The 18,134-nt window shown below is 47.0% G+C and overlaps 2 protein-coding genes across 6 annotated transcripts; both read right to left on the reverse strand.

Annotated features, from left to right (window-relative positions):
• Positions 1 to 7,039: 7,039 nt before the first annotated feature.
• Tstd1 (thiosulfate sulfurtransferase like domain containing 1) lies at positions 7,040 to 8,764 on the reverse strand. The gene is made up of 4 exons (XM_027418985.2): positions 8,389 to 8,764; positions 8,065 to 8,187; positions 7,418 to 7,580; positions 7,040 to 7,331 (listed from the first exon to the last, which is right to left on the reverse strand). Exons 1-4 carry the CDS (start codon positions 8,450 to 8,452, stop codon positions 7,280 to 7,282), a joined length of 402 nt encoding a protein of 133 aa, XP_027274786.1. The 5' UTR covers positions 8,453 to 8,764; the 3' UTR covers positions 7,040 to 7,279.
• Positions 8,765 to 8,860: 96 nt separating this feature from the next.
• Usf1 (upstream transcription factor 1) lies at positions 8,861 to 17,505 on the reverse strand. 5 transcript variants are annotated; one of them, XM_035445432.1, is made up of 12 exons: positions 17,351 to 17,485; positions 16,695 to 16,726; positions 13,217 to 13,309; positions 12,453 to 12,502; positions 12,164 to 12,279; positions 11,735 to 11,836; positions 10,933 to 11,128; positions 10,457 to 10,544; positions 10,263 to 10,321; positions 10,044 to 10,138; positions 9,691 to 9,819; positions 8,861 to 9,514 (listed from the first exon to the last, which is right to left on the reverse strand). In XM_035445432.1, the coding sequence occupies exons 3-12, from the start codon at positions 13,222 to 13,224 to the stop codon at positions 9,425 to 9,427; spliced, it is 933 nt and encodes a 310-aa protein (XP_035301323.1). In that variant the 5' UTR covers positions 13,225 to 13,309; positions 16,695 to 16,726; positions 17,351 to 17,485; the 3' UTR covers positions 8,861 to 9,424. The 5 variants fall into 5 exon arrangements, with proteins under 5 accessions (XP_035301323.1, XP_027274781.1, XP_027274782.1 ...); XM_027418980.2 differs by lacking the exon at positions 16,695 to 16,726 and having other exon boundaries at positions 17,351 to 17,505; XM_027418981.2 differs by lacking the exon at positions 16,695 to 16,726 and having other exon boundaries at positions 17,355 to 17,487.
• Positions 17,506 to 18,134: the final 629 nt, after the last annotated feature.

Below are 18,134 nucleotides of genomic sequence, written 5' to 3' on the forward strand. Positions count from 1 at the left end.
GTCTCAGAAATAAATAAATAAATAAATAAGGTATTGGGAGCTACAATAAAATGGTGGCTTAGTGGTTAAGAGTACTGCTTCTCTAGAGGACCCACTGGACGCCATATTGGTGTTTTGTTGTTGTTTTTTTGAGTCAGGGTAATAGTCCTGGCTGCCCTGGATCTAGCTCTGTAGACTCACAGAGATCTGCCTGCCTCTGCTTATCAAATGCCAGGAGTAATGGCATGTAACACCACACCTGGTAGACCCAATCTTTTATATTTTATTTTATTTTATTTGAGAGCAGGATGAAATAGGGATTTACTCTATTGTCCAGGCTTGACCTGGCCTCTCGTTTTGTGCACTAAGTTAGCCTTGAACTCTTGACAATGCCAGGTGGTGGCTCACACCTTTAACCCCAACACTCAGGAGGCAGAAGCAGGCAGATCTCTGTGAGTTCGAGGCCAGCCTGATCTTGAGTTCCAGGACAGCCTCCAAAGCTACAGAGAAACCCTGTCTCAAAAAAATAAACAAACAAATTATCTTATTTATGAGTGCCCTATCTATGTGTATGCCTTTATGCCAGAAGAGGACATCAGATCCCACTAGAGACGGTTGTGAACTACCACGTGGTTGGTGGGAATTGAACTCAGGACCTCTGGAAGAACAGCCAGCTCTCTTAACTGCTGAGCCATTTCTCCAGTACATCAGCTTAATTCTTTTGGCTCCTTTTTGAGTTACCTTGAATTGTAGTAGTTGGCAATGGCAGGAATGTATTCAAAAGCAAAGTCACACCTCAAGCCAGGATGCAGAGACTGGGTAGAGCTAGGCTTTCCCTGTGACAACCTCCAAAAACCACTAAGCCGTCATACAAGAAATTCCTTGGGGCTGGAGAATACTGACTGTTCTTCTAGAGATCCTGAGTTCAATTCCCAGCAACCACATGGTGGCTCACAACTACCTTGAATGAGATTTGGTGCCCTCTGCTGGCATGCAGGCACAAGAATGTATACATAATAAATAAATAAAATCTTTAAAAAAAATCCTCTGGGAACTTAAACTCAGTACTTATGAAGAAGTGAAGACAGATGGATCTCCGAGTTTGAGGCCAGACTGGTCTACAGAGCAAGTTCCAGGACAGCCAGGGCTACATAGAAAATCCCTGTCTCAACAAACAAAACAAAACAAAATACAGTTTCACTATTTAGCCCTGGCTGGCCTTGAACTTGCTCTAAGGGATTCTTAGGGTGACTTTCAGTCACCTACCCTGATGAACAAATCCAACACATGGCCCATTGGGGCATTCCCAAGCCTTATGCCAACTATAGCTGGATAACTCTCTTTTTCTTTATATATTAATTGAAAATTTCCCATTTGCTGTCCCTTCTGATTTGTGTCTTTGCACATGTTTGCCAGGGCAGCCATATATCATGCAGAAGACTTTGCACATGTTTGCCAGGGCAGCCATGTATCATGCAGAAGTCTTTGCTTGGCTGTTTAGATTTACTCCTTCGGACTTTTGTTTTTGTTTTTTGGGTGGTTGCTTGGTTGTTGTTGGTTGTGGTTTTTGAGACAGGGTTTCTTTGTGTCACCCTGGTTGTCCTGGAACTCACTCTGTAGACCAGACTGGCCTCGACCTCAAGGATCTGCCTCCCTGGATTAAAGGCCTGTGCTACTGCTGCACCACATTTGGGTTTTGAGAAAATTTCACTACAAAGACCAAGTTGGGCTCAAACTCATTCTCCTGCCTCTACTTATGGAGTGCTGGCATTAAAGGTGTGCACCACCACACCTGGCATCATCAGCTTTTTCTATGGCTTCTAGTGTTGAGTCATAGTTATAGGTATGTCTTTACCTCTTTAAGATAATAAATGGTTCTTGGTAGTTTCTGTATTTTCAACCTTTGATCCGTACTTGTATTATATGAATATGAAGTATGGAACTTGTCTGTTTATTCACTTACACTGTGCATACCTTTTCCTTTTGCTGTGACAAAATACCCGACAAGAACAACCCAAGGAAGGAAACGTTTTTTTAATTAATTTATTTTTATGTGTGCAGTCTTCTGCCTGAATGTGCTGTATAGGCTACCAGAGGGCGCCAGATCTCATTCAAGGTGGTTGTGAGTCACCATGTGGTTGCTGGGAATTGAATCAGGCCCTCTGGAAGAGCAGCCGGTGCGCTTAACCTCTGAGCCATCTCTCCAGCCCCAGGAAAGGCTTATTTTGACTTGCAGTTTGAGTCAGTTTGTTGTGCTGGGGAAAGCCTGTTAGAGAAAACAGCTCCAGCTGTGGCAGCAGGAGTGCAAGGCAGTTGCTCACATTGTCTCTGTAAGGCAGAGAAAGATGAATGCCTGTACTCAGTTTGCCTTCTTCTTGTTGTTCACTCCTGGACCCCAGCCCAAGGGTCCACATTTAAGGACCTCAATTAAGCTTCCCAATTAAGTCTTGTTTTTTGTTTGAGGCGTGCGCCACCACTGCCTGGCTACTTTTTGGTGTGTGTGTTTGGGGAGTTTGAAACAAATTTCTCTGTAGCTTTGGAGCCTGTCCTAGAACTTGCTCTGTAGACCGGGTTGGCCTCAAACTCATAGAGATCTGCCTGCCTCTGCCTCCCGAATGCTGGGATTAAAGGCATGTGCCACCGCTGCCTGGCCTGCCTGGATTCTTATATTTATTATTTACACTTGTATACATGTATACAAATCCATATGTTCTATGTGAGATACTTCATGGGGATTAAACTCTCAGGACAAGCCACAGAGGAAAATTTGCTATATTTGAGGCTGGCCTTGAACTCATGGCAATCTTTCTGCCTCAGCCTCCCAAGTGCTGGGACTATAGACATGAGCCACCATACCCGGTATGGCCATAAATCTTGTAATTCCCATTTTACAAATAATGAAAGAGATGAAATAGTTAAAAGTGACTTGTGGTAACTACTCAGTTATGGTTAGCCAGACCTAGAACCCAACATTCCCTTTCCACAATAAACTACTACCGCTCATTAATAGTTCTAACTTTCCCCTTTGAAATTACTACACTTCCTTACTGAATGTATGCTATGTTCTGGTTTCATGGTTAGCTTATAAGAATGAAATAAAGATCCCTCTATAAAGCCCTAAGCCTGCCAGGCCGTAGTGGCACACACCTTTAGTCCCAGCACTCAGGAGGCAGAGGCAGTCGGATCTCTTGTGAGTTCAAGGCTAGCCTGGTCTATCTACAAAGTTAGTTCCAGAACAGCCTCCAAAGCCACAGAGAAATCCTATCTCTAACCCCTCCCCCAAAAAAGGTGCTAAGCCTGGGGAGCTGGAGAGATGGCTCAGTGGTGAAGACCACTGACTGCTCTTCCAGCGGACCCAGTAATTCCCAGCACCCACCTCACACAGCTCACACCTGCCTGTAACTCCAAGATTGACACCCTCACACACACCCTGCAGGCAAAACACCAAATGCAGACAAAATTAAAATAAGTAAATTAGACTTAAAAAAAAGAGCTAAGCCTAAATAGAAAAAGAGCAAGTAATTATGTACAGTAGAGGTCTATGCTTGAGCCATTCTGTTTAGAATCTGTGTCCTCAGAATCCAGTTATACATATTCATCTGCTATTTTTCATCCTTCCTGAGCTCAAAAACCCTCTTGAGGAGGACCGAAAAACTCCTGCCAAGTACATTCTCCTAATTCTTAGGAAATCCAAAGGGTTTGAAGGTCTGGAAGCTTCCCAAGCAGAAGAAATGATGAGTGAAGACCAGGGTCAAAAAGGACTATAGTCTGTTTGGGTCACTGAGGACACGAGGCTGGTGGGAGCAAGCACTGGCAAAATAGTTTGATAAGGCAGGGTGAAGCCAACTCTGAACCACAGATTGCTCCAAGAGTCGGAATGAGACATGTTTCAGCCACTAGGCAACAAAGGCCTGCGGTAAATTATCAACTCTCTGGCTGATAAAATGTTAGACAGCCAGGCGGTGGTAGCACACGCCTTTAATTCCAGCACTGGGGAGTTGGGAGGGGCAGGTGATCTCTGGATTACAGAGAGAGTTCTAGGGACAGGCAGCCACATTTCAGAAGGGCTAAAATGAGAAGATTCTGAAGGTCAGTAGATTAGCAAGGCTCAACAAACACCTATTGAGAACTGATGTTCTAGGTGTTTGAGGTAAAGAAAGAGTACATGCCAGGCATAGTATACCAGGCATGGTGGTCACTCCTTTAAATCTCAACAGTCAGGAGGCAGAGGCAGGCAGATCCCTGTGAGTTTGAGACCAGCCTGGTCTTACAAGAGCTAGTTCCAGGACAGGATCCAAAACTACACAAGGAAACCCTGTCTCAAAAGAAAAAAACAACAAAAAAAAGACTTTTTAAAATTACACTCCCCTTGCATACCCCAATAAATTCCCCTCCTCGAAGTTTCTCCAGGCCCTTCTCACTCCACCTGCTGTGATGAACAGATGAGGGGCCTGAGTTAACTCATTAAATAAAAGACTTTGTGTTGGGTGGTAGTGGTGCACACCTTTAATCCCAGCACTAGGGAGGCAGAAGCAGGTGGACAGATGGATCTCTGTGAGTTCGAGGCCAGCCTGGTCTTCAAAGAAAGTTCCAACCACAGAGAAACCCTGTCTGGGGAGTGGGGGAGGAAAAAAAAAAGACTCTTTGCTTTTGCATTAGAACAGGTCTCTGTGATTTTGGGGTTCAGAATTTGGGCAAAACATCAGTAATTGTTTTGTTTTTTTGGCGAGGGGCGGAGTTTGAGGCAGGGTTTCTCTGTGGCTTTGGAGGCTGTCCGGAACTAGCTCTTGTAGACCATGCTGGTCTCGAACTCACAGAGATCCACCTGCCTCTGCCTCCCCAGTGCTGGGACTAAAGGCATGTGCCACCAACACCGGGCTTATCAGTAACTGTAATCATAAAGAAATACTATGATCTATAATAGAGGTAATGTGAGGGGTGTGTAGACTCAAGATGAGGAGAAAAATTAAACCCAGAAGAGATTTCCCAATCTATTTCAGAGTCAGAGACTGGGGAAAAACTGATACCTGCCATTTACCAGACCTTGAGGTGAATACCATTCATCTCCATACTTGGGCTGGGAGAGGCTCAGGAGTGGAGCACCTAGTGGCCATGGGCAAAGGAAAACTCAACTCAACGATGTCGAGTAGCCCAGGAGAGAGTAGGCTGGGTCAGTGCCTGAGGCTGGAGAATCCAGGTGGGTGGGAGAGAAGAGGAAAAGGAAGGGAAAAAGCAAAGGAAACAGGAAATGTCTGATAAATTGTTTTAAGCACTTGATAATGAAGGGACCAGCTCCCCATTTTGGCAGCCATGACAGTAACACATGCTTGCCATGACCTTGCCTTGGTCACTAAGAGGTCAGATGCCTGCCTCATGGCAAGGAACCAATCAGAAGTTAGCTGGTGGCGCTATGCTTTACGGCTCTGGGTGTGCTTTATGGACAAGTGCACAGCAATGATGCGCAGAGCATAGCAACCACCCTGGGAGGGCCTATGGGCCATAACAACCAGTTGGCCAATCAACACAGGGCAAGACCTCCAAGCCTGGAGGCACACCAATCCTGAGCCTGTGTGTATCCCCTAGACACTCCCCTTATGCTGCCCTATAAGCTCTCTATGCAGCTGGTTTGAGCTGTCTTTGCTAGCCATCCACCATGGTGGGTGGGTGAAAGACCCCGAGCTAACTAGCTCGTTAAACAACAATAAAGCCTCATGCTGTTTGTATCAAGCTTTCGAATCCGCCTGGTGACTGGGGTGACCGAGGTCCTGGGCTGAGATCCAAGAAGCCTGAGCTTTGGGGGGGGGGAGATCTAACAATAAAAGTAGAGAATTGGGTTCACATTGAGCCAGCCTGCTCTTCTAGCTAAAGGAATACTTTTTTTTTTTAAGTTTTTTTTTTTGGGGGGGGGTTTGATTTTTTTGTTTTTTTTTTTTTTCAAAACAGGGTTTCCCTGTGCATCTCCGGCTGTCCTGGAACTCATAGGTGAGGCTGGTCTAGCGCTGGGGTCAAAGATGTGCGCCACCACTGCCCTGCAAATCCTTTACATTTTAGTTTCATTCTGTGTGTATGGTGTTTTGTCTGTGCACTACTGCATATGCACCTAGTGACTGAAGAGGCCAGAAGAGAGCATCAGTTCCTCTGGAACTGGAATGACAGACGGTTATAAGCTCCTGTGTGGCTACTAGGAATCATACCCAGGTATTCTGGAAGAAGAGCTTTTCATTGCTTAAGAGCTCAGTGCTCCTAATTGCTGGACAATTTCTCCAGTCCCAAGGACTACTTTATGTGGTTTATAAAAATGCCTTATATTTATTTTATGTGTTAGTGTATGGGCACAGGTCACACATGTGAGGTCAGAGGACTACGTGCAGAGTTGGTCTGTCTTTCCTTCCACCATATGGGTCCGAAGGATTGAACTGGGTCTTGAAGCCTAGTGGCAAGAGCCTTTAGTTATTGACCCATCTCACCAGCCCGTATGTGAATTTTGTTCATCTTCTGATTGGTTTTGCAGATAGGGTCTCACTATGTAACCCTGGCTGACCTAGAACTCACCGTGCAGATCAAGCCAGCCTCAAACTCACATAGATCCAACTTCTACTGCTTCCCAGTGCTGGCACTAAGTGTGTGTCACCACAACCAGTAGCTTTTTTTTTTTTTTCTTTTGGGACAGGGTCTTGCTATGTTGCCATGGCTGCATAGAAATCATGTAGCCAAGCTGGCCCACAATTCAGTGCTCAGCCCAGGTTAGAACCTAAAGAAACCCTGCAGCCATTACTTCTGCCCAAGAGCAGGACTTACAATTGTATACTACCACACCTGGCTAAAGTATTTTTGCATTACAACTGGGGAAAGAGCTTGTTGCAGTCCTGAGGACCTGCATTCAAATCCCCAGAATCCATGTGAAAAGCCAGAGGTGAGGGCATGCGCCTGTAACTCTAGCCTTTGGGGGACAAAGACAGGTGAATTCCTGAAGCTCAGGCTGCCAACAGGCCTGGCCAAATCCATGAGTTTCAGGTTCAGTAAGACTCATGGATTTGGCCAGGCCTGTTGGGTGGTGGGAAACTGGTGAATGTCGAAGGATCCTGAGGAAACACTGAGAACTAGGTTAATACTGGAACCATTTTTGTTGTTGTTGTTGTTGTTCACCTGACATATTAAATGCCTCTAATACTTGATTAAATGCACTTTATTTGAGTTTTTTTTTTTTTTTTTTTTTTTTTTTTTTTTAATGCGCACAACAAGGACTTGCCCAACCCAGCAAGGTGGCTGTGAGAAGGGTCACAACCACTAACCCTTCTACCTAGCCCTCTTTCTCCAGCCATTCCTTATAGGCCCCGGGATAGTTTCGAGCCCTGTGGAGAAAAAGGGTTTTGAAGAACAGGTCCAGCAGGCAATCCCCAGTCAGTTCCCAGTTAGAAAGTCTTACACCTTGTCATACCCTGTGTATCCAAGACTTTGTGCCAGCTGTGTGGCCTGGAAGCCCCGCTTGCCCAGCTGACAGAAGAAAATAAGATTCTTGTCTTCAAGCTTTGGCTTCTCAGCACTGTACAAAGCTTGGAAAGCAGCTGGGTCCATGGTCAAGGCGACTTCCAACTCAGACACTGAGAGGACAAAATGGAGAGCCAATGGCACATTGGGGTTCACACTATGGGCCTAAAAGAGCGGAGTCCTGGCCAATCTGCACAGATAGTCCAAACGTATGGTGGCTCACACCAACTCAAAAAAAAAAAAAAAAAAAAAAAAAAAAAAAAAAAAAAAAAAAACAAGCAATAGCCAGCAGTGCAGGAAGTTAGGCCGACAATGCAGCCGGCCACTTTGAGTCCTCAGGAGGCAGTAAAGGACCAGGTGGGTTAGGGAGTCCAGCTTCATAGCGCTGATCTGCCCCTCTGGCTGCCTGTTAGCCCCTCAAACTGGATAAGCTAGTTCCATTGCCAGGATTCTCCATTCAGCTTTTCCCTAGGGAACCTGAGGACTGGCTTGAACAAATAAAAGGCCACCCCTATTGTCCCTGCCCTAAATGAGGCGAGGCCCCTTTAGCTAAGACCATCATGGACTGTCCCTTTGCCAACACAAGAAATCCTATACCAGGGATGTTGAGTGCCCCGGGGATGGTACCAGCTTCTGCTTCCTCCCGAGATCGAACATCGAAGAGCCGGGCCCTGCCTGAGGCTAGGAGTGAACGGAGTTCAGAGAACGAGACTGTAGGCACTGAGGAAGAGGACATGAAAGAACTGAGGGCCGGGGAACCACACAAAACACCTGTAGCCTGTGCACCCTCCCTGGGAGCTTCCCGACCCAGTGGAGCTGTTTACAAGGACTGCAGCCACACCCCCGTGCTCCTCTCTCCACAAACAACTCTACCCAAGGGACCAGCATACACAACCTCACCCCCACATCCTTCTCAGGTACCTCCAGTCATGGTCCCAGCAGAAGCAACTGTGTGACTGAGTCGCAGGAGTGCAACCCGAAGCATCTCCCCTTCCCTGAACCAGGGAAACCGGAAATGGAAGCAAAGGTGTGGCCCCTGGCTGGCACACAGGCAGAACCCCAGTAACACCTGTTGGTGATACTCCAACACCAGCCCACAGTTGAATCCTTTAAAGGCTACCCAGTGTAGGCCGGAAATTGCATCCAGGTTTGGCACAGGTACCAGGACCCTGGGTAATGAGTATAGGAATAGTAGCACCCCACCCAAAGGTTGACCCAGCCCTCACTGGTCAAAGGGCAGTATACATCTTCCCTTCCCCCAGCCCCACAAAAGAAGGAAAACAGACAACTGTGGCTCTAAACAATTTTATCTTTAAAAAAAAAAAAAAAAAAAAAGAAAAAAAAAAAAAAAAAGAAAGAAAAGGAAAAGAAATAAAAAGAACCATCCCCAGAAGGGAAGGCTCTCAGTGAGCCCCTGCCTATCTTTCTCCCTGGCTTCAGACTTCTGCAGAGGCCCCAACTGCTCACTGGCCTCTCTACTATTTATGGGATAGCAGCCACCTAGCATCCTTCCCCACTTCTTGAGCAAGCCTGCTCCCCAGAGTAATCAGGTGAGTATCTTAACTTCTGCTCCGGGGAAAGGAGGAACCAGTGGGAGTGCTAGACCCACAGAGTGTCCGCAGACCCTCTGCTGGGCACTCTAAGCAAGCACAAGGCAAGCCCAGATTTAGTGTGTCCAGTGTCCATGGATAGAGCACATGCAATGTGCAAAAGGAGCACAAGGGCCCGGGGACTGCACAGTGGGAGCAGGCAATGTGTCAGTTAATGTCCCCTTCGTGTCTCACACCACTCACTGCAGACTGCCACACCACAGGGCCTCAGTTCAAAGACACGCTTGCCAAACTCCCCCCAGTCCCACGCCAGAAGTAGGCAGTGGGGGCAAAGGGCGTGGGGTTATTAGCCTGTTGCTCCTGGAATATCTGCAGTTCTAGGGACCAAAGCCCCTGGATCCCCACAGTTAGTTGCTGTCATTCTTGATGACGACCTCTAATCCATGGTGCCGTAACTGAGCTCGCAGTAGCAGGTTCTTGTTTTTAAGATCTTCCACCTGCAGAGAGAAGAGACAGTAAGGGAAATGACAGGGAAAAAAAAAATTGATACTGCTAAGCCACAAACTTAGTCACACAGCCAGTGCTGAGGACACCGTGAAGTGTTTTCTAGGGAATTCAAACTGGGTCAGTGGCTACAGGGCTGCCACGGGGGCCTGCCTGGCGCTTGTCTGACCTGTTGTCGAAGCACATCATTGTCCAGCTGCAGCTGATCTAAGCCCTGCAATTCTTCAGACAACCGGTGGTTGCTCTGCCGCAGCTCCTGGATATAATCGCAGGCTTTGGATAGGATTCCACCTTTACTCTGCAAGGCAAAGCCAACAAAATGAGGACAAAGGCTTAAAACACTAGCTTACCTTCCAAGAGCACACTCATACTTTCAGCCTGTTTCCCCTCAGAATGGTGATACAGTATCTCAGAGTATTAAGAAAAAAGGACTGTCATGAGCACTACTCCCCACCACTTCTGAAAACAATGCCAGGAGACACAACTCTAGCCCCCTCCCTGCTACCAGGGTCTTTCCATGACCTGGCCAGACTTGGTGCTCTCCATAGAGCAGTCTGGGATGATTTTGGACAGCTGCACAATCCAGTTGTTGATCTTGTCCCGGCGACGGCGCTCCACTGTGGGACAAATGGAGGACAAAGTGACTCGGTGAAAGACGAGCAGCCCTTCCTGCCCTCACATATCACCCAAGTTCCCAAGTCTGCTTCGGCTGCTCCTGGCTTCCCAGCTGGATGCCCCTACCTTCATTATGTTGAGCCCTTCGCTTCTCATCTCGAGTTGTTCTGGGAGCCTCTGACTTCCTGATAGTAAGAGTCCAGGGTGACCAGACCAAGGAAGACAAACAAGCAAAAAAGACTGTTTAGGGTGAAGAATTATGCAAAATTAGCAGGCATTAAAATCACTCAAAATGACTAAGAAGAGATAAGGTCACTCACGGGGAATAAGGGTGGGTCCTGGGGGCAATTGAACGCTGGCTCCCTCCCTGCAATACTTCTTGTGGTGACATCATTACAAAGAACTGACCTGTGAAGAGTTAGGTTTTTGTCAGGACTTTGGACTAGGAACCTCATCAAGACCTTTGGACCCATCTGAGAGCATGCTCCCATCTGCTGGTAGAGCAGTCCAGACCCACTATATGCTGTTTTTATTTTTGTTTTTTTTTGGGGGGGTGGGGGGGGGTTGGATATTGTTTTTCTGTAAAGCCTTGGCTGAACTGCAATTCACTCTGTAGATCAGGCTGGCTTCAACTCAAGAACAGCCTGCCTCTGCCTCCCGTGTGCTTGGATTCACCAACGCCACCTGGCAACCCTGATTTTAATAGTAACTAAAAGTCAAGCACTAAGGTCCAGAGCCAGAGCCAGAGCCACCCCCAGCCCCGCCCTACTAGCTGCCATCCTGTACAGTATCTTACCAGTGCTGGGAGGGGTTGCCTGCCCCAGTAGTGCCTCTGAGCCCTGGGTGGTAACAACAGCAGTTGTACTTCCAGATGTGGTACCCGCTGCCCCATCTCCCACCGCAGCGCTGGGAAAGTAAGTGTAATGTGTTTCAGCAGCTGTTCCCTCCGAGTCAACTGCATCATCACTGGTGAAAGCACCCTGGATCACTGCCTGAGAAGGGAAATGAGAACAGAGTCCAATCAGTCAGGGACATAGTCCCACCCTATCACCCTGAAGTTTCTATCCCTTACCAGAAGGAGAAACATCGAGAGCCATGTGGCCAAAGATGAATGAATGCAACCCAACACAAAATTAAACTCACTTATTTAAAATGAGTTGTTTTTGTTTTTTTAAATCCAATTATGTGGGGTTTTTTAGATTTATTTTTATACATGAGTATTTTGCCTGCATGTATGTTTGTGTGTGTGTGCCTACTGCCTGAGGAGACCTGAGGAGGATATTTGATATCCTGAAACGGGATGGCTGTGATCCACCATCTAGATATTAGGACCTGAACTCAGGTCCTCTGTAAGAGCAAAAAGTGCTCGTAACTGCTAAGCAATCTCTCCAGCCCCAACTGCATGGTTCATGGGCATAATCTCTGTAGATGGCAGGGTCATGTCTCAGTGACAAAAGGTTGAATACATCTGACCCTAGTGCTTTGAGTTAAAGCTACCCAAGATGCACCCCACTGTTCCCAACCCCACCCCTCCTTCCTATTGGCCCCCTAATTTCTCTTATTGTTAAAAGCTCTCTAGTCCTCTCACACCCCTGTACCTGGGTCATAGACTGAGTGGCAGGGTAGCCACTGATAGCGCCAGTGCCCTCTGTCTGGCCATCCAGCTGCCCCTCAGACACCTGGATCACCCTGTACATCACCTAGAAACAATGAAGAGGGGGAGCGGTGGGAAGAGAAGACAAGAGTAAGTGCCCAGAATCCTAGGCCCTCTCAGAAAGTTCCTCTTGGATTGAGTCCCAGGAGTCTCTCAAAAAACAGAGTCAGCTATGGGTCCCTTCTTTCCTCATTTTGAGTCTTTAACATACCCAGCCCCACACCAATCTCTACTCTTAGCCTATTAACATTTCATCCCAATAGTACACAGATTCATCTCATTGTCCAAGCCACAGCTCCCCAAAATATGTTCAGACACCTCCCTTGATCCCAATCCCAGGTAACATCTGCAGCCACCTGGCCCCCTCCCTTACCTGGCCCCCATTCTCAGTTCGGAAGACGTACTTGACGTTGGGATCAGGGAAAGTAGCAGCTGACTGGATGCTGGCGATAGCTACACTAGTTGGGTCCTCTCCAGTAGCTACTGCACCTAAATTAGAAGAGGCAAAGAAATTTCTGGCTTAACTGCCTTTCTCCCTGTTCTACTTGCATGCCATTTAAGACACTGGTACACAGAAGATGGGCCCAGAATCCTAGAAGATGGGCCAGTCAGCTGAAGGAGGAGGGAGCTATGATGGGCTCTTGGTCGATTTTAGCATTCACCTTCCTGAATCTGCACTGTCCCCTCTTCGGTTTCAGCTGTTTTCTGCTGCCTGTTTGTGGTAAAAACAACACAAAAGGAAGATGTGAGAAGCTCACTGGCTTAGTAACATGGTTCCCAAACTCACTGGCACTCACGACAGACATTAGGTTATGTAAGATAATGTGTTTTACGACAGATAATTATTGCCAGTCATGGTGGCGCACGCCTTTAATCTCGACACTACAGAGGCAGGTGGATCTCTATGATTTTTGAGGCCACCTGGCCTATATAGGAACTACAGGGCTATATAGATATATATTCTGTCTCATAAATAAACAAACAAACAAATAAACAAATAAATAAGTAAACAAAACAAAGACTAGTAAACTAAGTGTTTACCATGTACATAGACATTAGGCTATAAGCACTTTTTTTTTTCCTTTTTGGTTTTTCACGACAGGGTTTGTCTGTGTCATCTTGGCTATCCTGGAACTTATTCTGTAGATCAGACTGGCCTCAAACTCAGAGATCAGCCTGCTTTGGTCCCCTAAACCCTGAGATTAAAGAAAGCATGCATCACCACACCTGGCATACTATCCTGATACTAATAATGACACATTAAATCAATAGGGCTATTTTATGGATAAGGAAACCAAATCACATAGCTGTAAATGATGGAGCTGGGGGACCCAAATCCAGTTCTGCCTGAATCTAATACTCTTAGCCATTTTGCATTCTCCAAAGCCATTCCCTCTCTCATCCCAGACACTACGTCTTCACTTACCCCTTCATCTCTCTGTGAGGGGGCTCATCCGAGGAACTGGTCTTTTTTTGAAGGTCTTCGTATCTCCTGATTCAAAGGCCTGAGTACTAAATCCTGGTGGAAATTATAGAGTTTACGGTGAGGCTAGGCAACTGAACAGCGTTCCAAGTTCTGGAACATAGGCTCCAAGAAGACAAAGCCAAGAAAATAAACCAATCATCTGCAAAGCCCAATTCTAACAGCAAGGGCTGACCCACAGTGACTGAAAAGCAACTCTTGATGAGATATGGTGGCTCACTTCTGGAATCCTAATGCTCAAGGGAATGAGACAGGAGGATTGGTGCAGGTTTGAGGCTAGTTTTCAATATAGAATGAGACCTTGGAGAGAAAAAGAACCAGGTGTGCTTGCCCATGCCTGTAATCCCAATACTGTGGAGGCAGAGGCAAAAGAATTAGGAATTTGAGGCCATCCTGGGTTGCAAAGCAAGTTTTAGACCAAGTTGGGTTACAAGAACTTGTCACAAAACCAAGCAACAAACAAAACCCACCATCAACTGGGGAGATGACTCAGGGGCAAAAGCTCTTGGAATAGAAGCCTGATGCCTGAGTTCTAAAACCTACACAAGAAAGGGATGCTGTAGTGAGGGCATCTGTAAGTCACAGTACACCTCGATGGACAGATGAGAAGCAGAGATACTGGAAGCTGGGTGGCAAATGCAGCAATGAAGACTGTCTCCAACAAGGTGGAAAGGCAAGGACTGACACACCAAGGCTGTCCTCAAACAAAAAAGAAAAATCAGGCTATTAAGATGGCTCAGAAAACTGGGCAGTAGTAGTGCACGCCTTTAATCCCAGCACTGGGGAGATAAAGGCAGGCAGGAATTCTCTGAGTTCAAGGCCAACATGGACTACAGGGCACGTGATGTGGAATATTATTGTAACTAGGCAAAGATGTGTTCCATTTGCTTATGTTGCACTTGTCTAATTCTGTAAGAATGTGCTGCATTTGTTAAACCATGTAAAGATGCGTTGCTGTTTCATCTTGCCTTCCTAAGACACCTGATTGGTATAATAAAAAGCTGAACAGCCAATAGCTAGACAATAGAAGGATAGGCAGGGCTTCAGGCAGATAAAATAAGTAAGAGGATCTAGGCTTGGAGAAAAGAGAACAAGGGAGTAAGAGGGGGACAGCCCAGGGCCAGAAGTCAGGCACTGCCAGACAGACAGAGGAAACAGGAAAGTAAGATATATAGAATGAAAGAAAGGTAAAAAGCCCCAAGGCAAAACGTAGATGAAGAGAAACAGGTTAATAAGTTATAAGAGCTAGAAAGAAACGGCATAGCCCCACTCCACCCATGATCTGCTGGAGCATATGAAGACCTGACCCTCAGACCCAAAGCTTCAGGATACCCACAACACAGGGCAACAGGACAACCAAGAGGAGTTCCAGTGAGGGCCCAGCATTAATAGTGTAGCAGAAAGCAGAGGCCTCAAACCAGACCAATGATTCTTTGCAATGAACACTTGCAAGTAAAGAGATATGGACAAAAAAAGGGGGTATGCTGTGTGACTCACTATGTCACACCTCAGCTTCCTTGATGAGATTTTAAATTATTCCTCCCCCCTTTTTTCTCTGAAATTTTATATTATTTGGGGAGGGGTGCAAAATGGATTTGAAGGGGGCAGGGAAATGAATGGGATCAAAATACTTGATGTAAAAAGATACATAGGATAAATAAAAAGAAAATAAAAACAAGCATAAGATAAGGCCGAATTGTCATAACTAATGTTAAATTTCTGACTCGCCCTGTAGACCAGGCTGGTCTCAAACTCATAGAGATTCACCTGCCTCTGCCTCCCTGAGTGCTGCGATTAAAGGAGTGAGCCACCAACACCCGGCTATAACATTTTTAAAAAGCAACTTTTTAAATAATGTTCTTTACTCCTTATTTATTTATCTATTGGTTGGTTGGTTGGTTTTAGTTTCAACTGGGTGTCTCTGTGTAGCTCTGGATGTCCTGGAACTCACTTGTAGACCAGGCTGGCCTCCAACAGAGATCCTGCCTGCCTCTGCCTCCCTGAGTGTTGGGATTAAAGGCTAGCACTGCCACCGCCTGGCGGCTCCTCCATATTCATTCCACCTCCGAGGGGTAGGAGATAATTATACTAGAAGGCCGAGAAATAGTATGTTTCAAGGTGCATTATTGAAGCAATTATAGAGTATTACTAAAGCTACTATAGTTTCATAGGAATAGTTAGGGTCATGTTTAGGCCACCACTACCAAATAACACCCACCATGGTGCCCTTCTTAGACACAAACTGTACAATAAGAAATTCTAAGCAGGGCGGTGGTGGCAGAGACAGGGGCAAGAGGCAGGCAGATCTCTGAGTTAAAGGCCAGCCTGGTCTACAGAGTGAGTTCCAGGACAGCCAGGACTACACAGAGAAACCTTGTCTTGAAAAACCAAAGAAAGAAATTTTAGTCCTCACCAGGCATTTTGGTCCTTTAGTCCCAGCACTCGGAAGGCAGAGACAGGTGGATCTCTGAATTCCAGGCCAGCCTGGTCTATATACTGAGTTCTAAGACAGCCAGGGGTATATACAGAGAGATCCTGTCTCAAAATAAAACAAAACAATAACAACAAAAAAGAAATTCCAGTCCTCAATCTCAAAAGGGAAAAACTGGAACCCTCTTTTTGCCACTGGAAAACCATCACTAACCACAAAACCTAGATTTGGCTCTTGGGTATGATTCTACTGTCAGGGATCTTGTTTTGGGGGAGTTCAGATTTACAGCATCTGTTACAAACTCTAAAGCCCAAGTGCATCATATTCAAGGCTCCTCTATTTTATTCATCAAGGCTTCCTGTAGAGAAACACAGTTGCTAAAATGTTGCCATGACAACTCCAAATCAACTAAGCCTCAGGAGGAAGGGGGAAAAAATCCAGGCTCGGGGTTCTGAAGGAGAAAAGACAATGGGGGAGGAATCCATCTACAATGTTTCTGCCTTAGGACTCTTGACACCCCGCCAGAGAACAGAAAAACAAAGAACTGAGCAGACAGATGCCTCCAGAAAGAAACAGCTGCACAGTACAAAGCAATAAAATATTCTCAACAAGAAAGGACAAGATTTTTGTAAGTTTTCCACCCATAAAATCCTCCAAACCTTTCTAATCCAAAGAAAATCTTAGTTTAGCGGATAATAAGCCTTGGAAAGCCCGAGAGCAAAGAAAATGGTAACAAAAATAACAACAAAAAGGAACTGAAAGTGAAACTGACCGTCCAAAGTAACGTTGCAAAGGGAGGCAAGCACCAGTGTCTAGGGACCACCTAGGTCTCTATCCTCAAAGGCCAGGAGGAAGAGCCCCTCCGAAGCTTGTTGCATGGCCTGCAGAAGCAGGCAATGAAGAGAAGGCAACGCACAGGAAGCAACTGTATAGCCCACAGCTGTCAGAGCAACTTCGCAGGCCACCCAGCAACGGCGGTAGGCTACTTACTCAAATCTTGGTTATACATCCGGAAGCGTTTCCTGAGCATTTAAGAATATGTGACACGGAAATCAGCATAGGATGTTGTGGTTTGCACGCTCAAAAGGAGGGCCAAGCAAACGCCCTCGTCAAGCACAGACGCAAAAGCAAAAGCAAAAAAAATAAAAAGATCAAGTTCTGAAAGAATCCAGGCGCCAGGACCTTGCCTGAGAACGAGGCGTCTCCCTGCAGGCCCACCAACTAGCGGGAGGCGCTCGGGGAGCTGAGCACCACCCGTCAGGCGCGAGCCCCGAAGCCCACGCGGTGACCCCGTCGGCCCAGCCCCGCTCGCCCCGCTCGCCCGGCTCGCCCGGCTCGCCCCGCGCCCCAGCTGCTCCGCAAAGGAGACAGGGAAGGACGCCGGGGTCCCCCCCCAGGCCTGCGGCTGGCAGCTGCGGCCCGCGGCGGGACACCACGGGAGGGCGGGACGTGTGCACTCCCGGCCGGGGAGCGAGCTCGGCCCACAAAGCAGGGCAGGAGATAAAGAGCCAGGCACGGCCCCCTCCCCCAAAACAAAGGCTTCGAGCCCCGGCGCTGCCTGCCCGGGGGAAATGAAGCAAGGCCAAGCTGCCCCGCCTCGCCGCTCCACCTCGTCCCCAGGCTCCGTCTGGCTCCGACGCACTCACCGACCCGGGCCGCTCCAGTCGCCGATTTCCCCCGGCAGCGTTCTCCCTCTTTGGATCTAGGTCTCTCCATAGACAGCTGCTCATGCGCAATCGCGGCCTGCGGCCATGTTGGTGAGGGGCGGAAGTGTCTCCTCGACCCGCCCTGCCTACCGACCGCCCCGGAACCGCCCCATTTCCGTTCGCTCCAGACTGGGATGCGCGCTAAAGCCGACGTGGGTTTGTGAGTTTTTAGAGGCCCCCAAGAGAAGCGCTGTCCTCGCGGACGTCGCTGGAGTTCTAGCTGTTTGCAGCAAGAACCAGAAACAACAACAACGACAACAAACAAACGACTAAATTTTACTTCCATCTTGGTGCTAGGCGGAGCCTTTTTAGTTCCGCTAAAAGGAAGTAGGGGCCATCTTTAACAAGGGCAATTTGGGAAGCCATCTTGGATCAGGGCATCATTTTGAGGGGTTTCCAGGTGGACACTGGGACATCTCTGGACATATGTAGATCTGGGTTTATTTATGCCTTTGTACTAGCGTCAGACCTCATGTCTTCCAGTTTTTCTGAGGCTCATATGTGACATTTTTGATTACCATTTTTTAATGGTTTTGGAATAGTGAAGTATAAATAGCTAGAATTCATCAGACCCTGATCTCAAATCCACAGCTGACACTTTTCTTGAGACAGGATCACTATGTGGTGTGGTTTTCTTTCTTTTCTTTCTTTTTTTTTTTTTTCAAGACAGGGTTTCTCTGTGGCTTTGGAGGCTGTTCTGGAACTAGCTCTTGTAGACCAGACT

The sequence above is a fragment of the Cricetulus griseus genome, chromosome 5 (genome assembly GCF_003668045.3).
Source record: "Cricetulus griseus strain 17A/GY chromosome 5, alternate assembly CriGri-PICRH-1.0, whole genome shotgun sequence".
Taxonomy (NCBI): Eukaryota; Metazoa; Chordata; class Mammalia; order Rodentia; family Cricetidae; genus Cricetulus; species Cricetulus griseus.

What these genes read in the sequence shown, in the direction of transcription:
- Usf1 (XM_027418980.2), bottom strand. An exon ending in GGCAACCCCTCCCAGCACTG is followed by an intron (nt 10,545 to 10,932) that starts GTAAGATACTGT and finishes AACTCTTCACAG; the next exon opens with GTCAGTTCTTTGTAATGATG. An exon ending in AAGGGCTCAACATAATGAAG is followed by an intron (nt 10,139 to 10,262) that starts GTAGGGGCATCC and finishes TTTGTCCCACAG; the next exon opens with TGGAGCGCCGTCGCCGGGAC.
- Tstd1 (XM_027418985.2), bottom strand. Translation starts at nt 8,452, where the DNA reads ATGCTTCGGGTTGCACTCCTGCGACTCAGTCACACAGTTGCTTCTGCT. An exon ending in TGCTGGGACCATGACTGGAG is followed by an intron (nt 8,188 to 8,388) that starts GTACCTGAGAAG and finishes CCTCTTCCTCAG; the next exon opens with TGCCTACAGTCTCGTTCTCT. An exon ending in CAAAGTCTTGGATACACAGG is followed by an intron (nt 7,332 to 7,417) that starts GTATGACAAGGT and finishes TTTTCTCCACAG; the next exon opens with GGCTCGAAACTATCCCGGGG.